Raw genomic sequence first — 2,917 nt, 5'->3', positions numbered from 1 at the left:
ACACACACACACACACACACACACACACACACACACACACACGCCACCACCACCACGAGATATAATAGTAGTAGTAGTAGTCGGTAGTAGTAGAAGAACACACTACTCGCCCTACCTACTATATATATATATATATATATATATATACATACTAACTGAATATGTAAACTCATCGCGTAGGCGCTTTTTAATATCACAGAAGAAGAAGAGGACGAAAAATCCAATATGTCTGCAACACCGTTGGCGATTTGGCGATAACATTTCTAGTCACAGCCGCTACTATGACTACGATTACATGCGTGCTGCATCAGACACGAGTGATGCTCTCTTTTACAGCTGCTACTAGCGTATGCCTTTCACTGCCGGCTTTGCTGCGTGCGTCTTTCTCGATTAAAATTATCATCACGCTAGAGCTCAGAATAAATGCGTGACTCTAGCTGATCCGATTGTTAGGGTCGCACGTATAATAGGCCCAGCTATCATATAATAGGGCTAGCTATCATGTTGATAACGAGTTGAGACAGTGATATTTGAGGCAGCGCGAGTTGAGACAGCGCGAGTTCAGGCAGCGCGAGTTGAGACAGCGCTGGTTGAGACAGAGCGAGTTGAGACAGCGCGAGTTGAGGCAGCGCTAGTTGAGGCAGCGTGAGTTGAGACAGCGCGAGTTGAGACAGCGTGAGTTGAGACAGCGCTAGTTGAGACAGCGCGAGTTGAGACAGCGCTAGTAGAGACAGCGCGAGTTGAGACAGCGCGAGTTGAGACAGCGCGAGTTGAGGCAGCGCGAGTTGAGGCAGCGTGAGTTGAGACAGCGCGAGTTGAGGCAGCGCTGGTTGAGGCAGCGCGAGTTGAGGCAGCGCTAGTAGAGGCAGCACTAGTTGAGACAGCGCGAGTTGAGGCAGCGCTAGTTGGGACAGTGCTAGTTGAGGCAGCGTGAGTTGAGACAGCGCGAGTTGAGGCAGCGCTGGTTGAGGCAGCGCGAGTTGAGGCAGCGCTAGTTGAGACAGCGCTAGTTAGGCAGCGCGAGTTGAGGCAGCGCTAGTTGAGACAGCGCGAGTTGAAACAGCGCTGGTTAAAACAGCGCTGGTTTAGACAGCGCGAGTTGAAACAGCGCGAGTTGAGACAGCGCGAAAATTGCGGCGTATGCATGTGCGATGACTTACTTTGCAGCTTCCGACTGACCCAGTGCGCTCGCTAACAAATCAACAGCATACAGACGACTCGTGTGAGTGCTCTAATGCATCTGTTACGTGATATGACACGCACGCAACCGCACGCGCACGCGCGCGGCAAATATGCTTTTAAAAGCAACGATTTGTCCTCATCGTCTGCTTGCGTGGGTGAGCGCTAGAATCTCCCCCACACAGTCGCCTCGTGAAGCATTCAGCTTCAGCTTACAAAAGATTGGATTACAATCAATGACAATGCGTTATTGACTACGGGCGGATGACGCATATATAACTATACATTATTACAGCTTGTAAATTACCACGCATTAGTTTGCATTCGTATTTTTGAACGTGTTTTGTTTCAACTGTATATAAATTAGAGATCTACAACGAGCTAACAATATTAAGCAAATTAATATTATAATTGCGTATTATTGCACAGTATTAGACCCCCGTAATTATTAACTCTTGTATTACCCCTAGGCATTATTAGCTCTTGCTAATATCCATATTGTTTATCTATGTTTTTTTTAAGAATCATTATCTATTACAATAAAGCACGTTATGTATAATAATGTATTAATTAAATAACAATGTGTTTTAATGAATAACTGTAATACACTGTAGAGATTTCACAAAGAAAGGCAAATACGACTATGTACGTTATCTGGGATAAAGGGACCAAAGTTACTTTTTTGTAGCGTCTTATTTTTATTTAAGTTTACAGTACCAGACGTCTCAATGTTCGCAACGGTAATTTGGCGACACGCAGAAATTCCAAATAAATAGCCGTTGTGTGACTTGTTGGGACAATCTCATACGCATGCTTCGTTTTTAGACGTTTTTTCATTATTAAATTTATGTTCCAGTTAATCTAAATTTCTTCTGACTACTTCTATATTGATATCGTTCTCGTAATTTGCCTATCTTGGGTTCTGCATACGGTTTTTGGGAGAGAGCTGATGGAAATTCAAATATAATTTGACAAGAACTTTCCGTGGCGGCTGCCATTTCAGCACTATATCTCTGGGTTACATATTGCGTGCGTGCGTGCGTGCGTGCGTGCGTGCGTGCGTGCGTGCGTACGCGCATGTATTGCAGCATTTCCTCGCTATCATCTGTGCTCCGCGTGTCTTATTTGGCCCATATTTAATTATAATTATTATAATAATTATGAATATTCATTAATTAAATGGTTTTACCGTGTCAGGCGGCGTAACAGCTAGGCTAATATAAAAACAACAACATGCACATGGGGGCGTAAACACGCAGGCGCACACGCATGCACGCACGCGCACGCACGCACGCACACATGCGCGCGCACATGACACGGAAAACTAACCGTCTGCTTGATAATCTTTCCTCGCTCGAGCACAGAGTAGAACTCCTGATTATCTTAAAGCCGCACAATGCGCATCCAAACGCTAATTTCTCCAGTACTAGACTAGCAAATACTTCGTGTCATGCATAATCACACTACCTTATAAAAAAATGAACTCTAGTTGCTCCCATTTCACTGCGCGTTTGCTTAAAACCCACAAGAAAGAGGTGAGAAAACTGGCATTCTGGCGCAAACGCCGACTGTTTGCCAAACAATATAGCCTCGAAGTGGTGACGTGACGTCACATGTTTTTATCTTTGCTACACCCGTATCACTGTACCGCAGCACCGCTGCACGGTTGCTTGGGGATTGGGGAAACTGTCAACAACATCGGAGGTATTTTCAAATATCTTTTATAAGACAACGCGCA

At 44.9% G+C, this 2,917-nt stretch overlaps 1 protein-coding gene across 1 annotated transcript; it reads right to left on the bottom strand.

The window, feature by feature from the left end:
* Window positions 1-479: 479 nt before the first annotated feature.
* LOC106821119 (uncharacterized PPE family protein PPE24-like) lies at window positions 480-1,653 on the bottom strand. The gene is made up of 2 exons (XM_014825795.1): window positions 1,644-1,653; window positions 480-1,006 (listed from the first exon to the last, which is right to left on the bottom strand). The coding sequence occupies exons 1-2, from the start codon at window positions 1,651-1,653 to the stop codon at window positions 480-482; spliced, it is 537 nt and encodes a 178-aa protein (XP_014681281.1).
* Between the last annotated feature and the right edge of the window lie 1,264 nt (window positions 1,654-2,917).

The sequence above is a fragment of the Priapulus caudatus genome, unplaced genomic scaffold (assembly GCF_000485595.1).
Source record: "Priapulus caudatus unplaced genomic scaffold, Priapulus_caudatus-5.0.1 Scaffold59, whole genome shotgun sequence".
Taxonomy (NCBI): Eukaryota; Metazoa; Priapulida; class Priapulimorpha; order Priapulimorphida; family Priapulidae; genus Priapulus; species Priapulus caudatus.
This window is presented reverse-complemented; position numbering and strand designations above follow the sequence as displayed.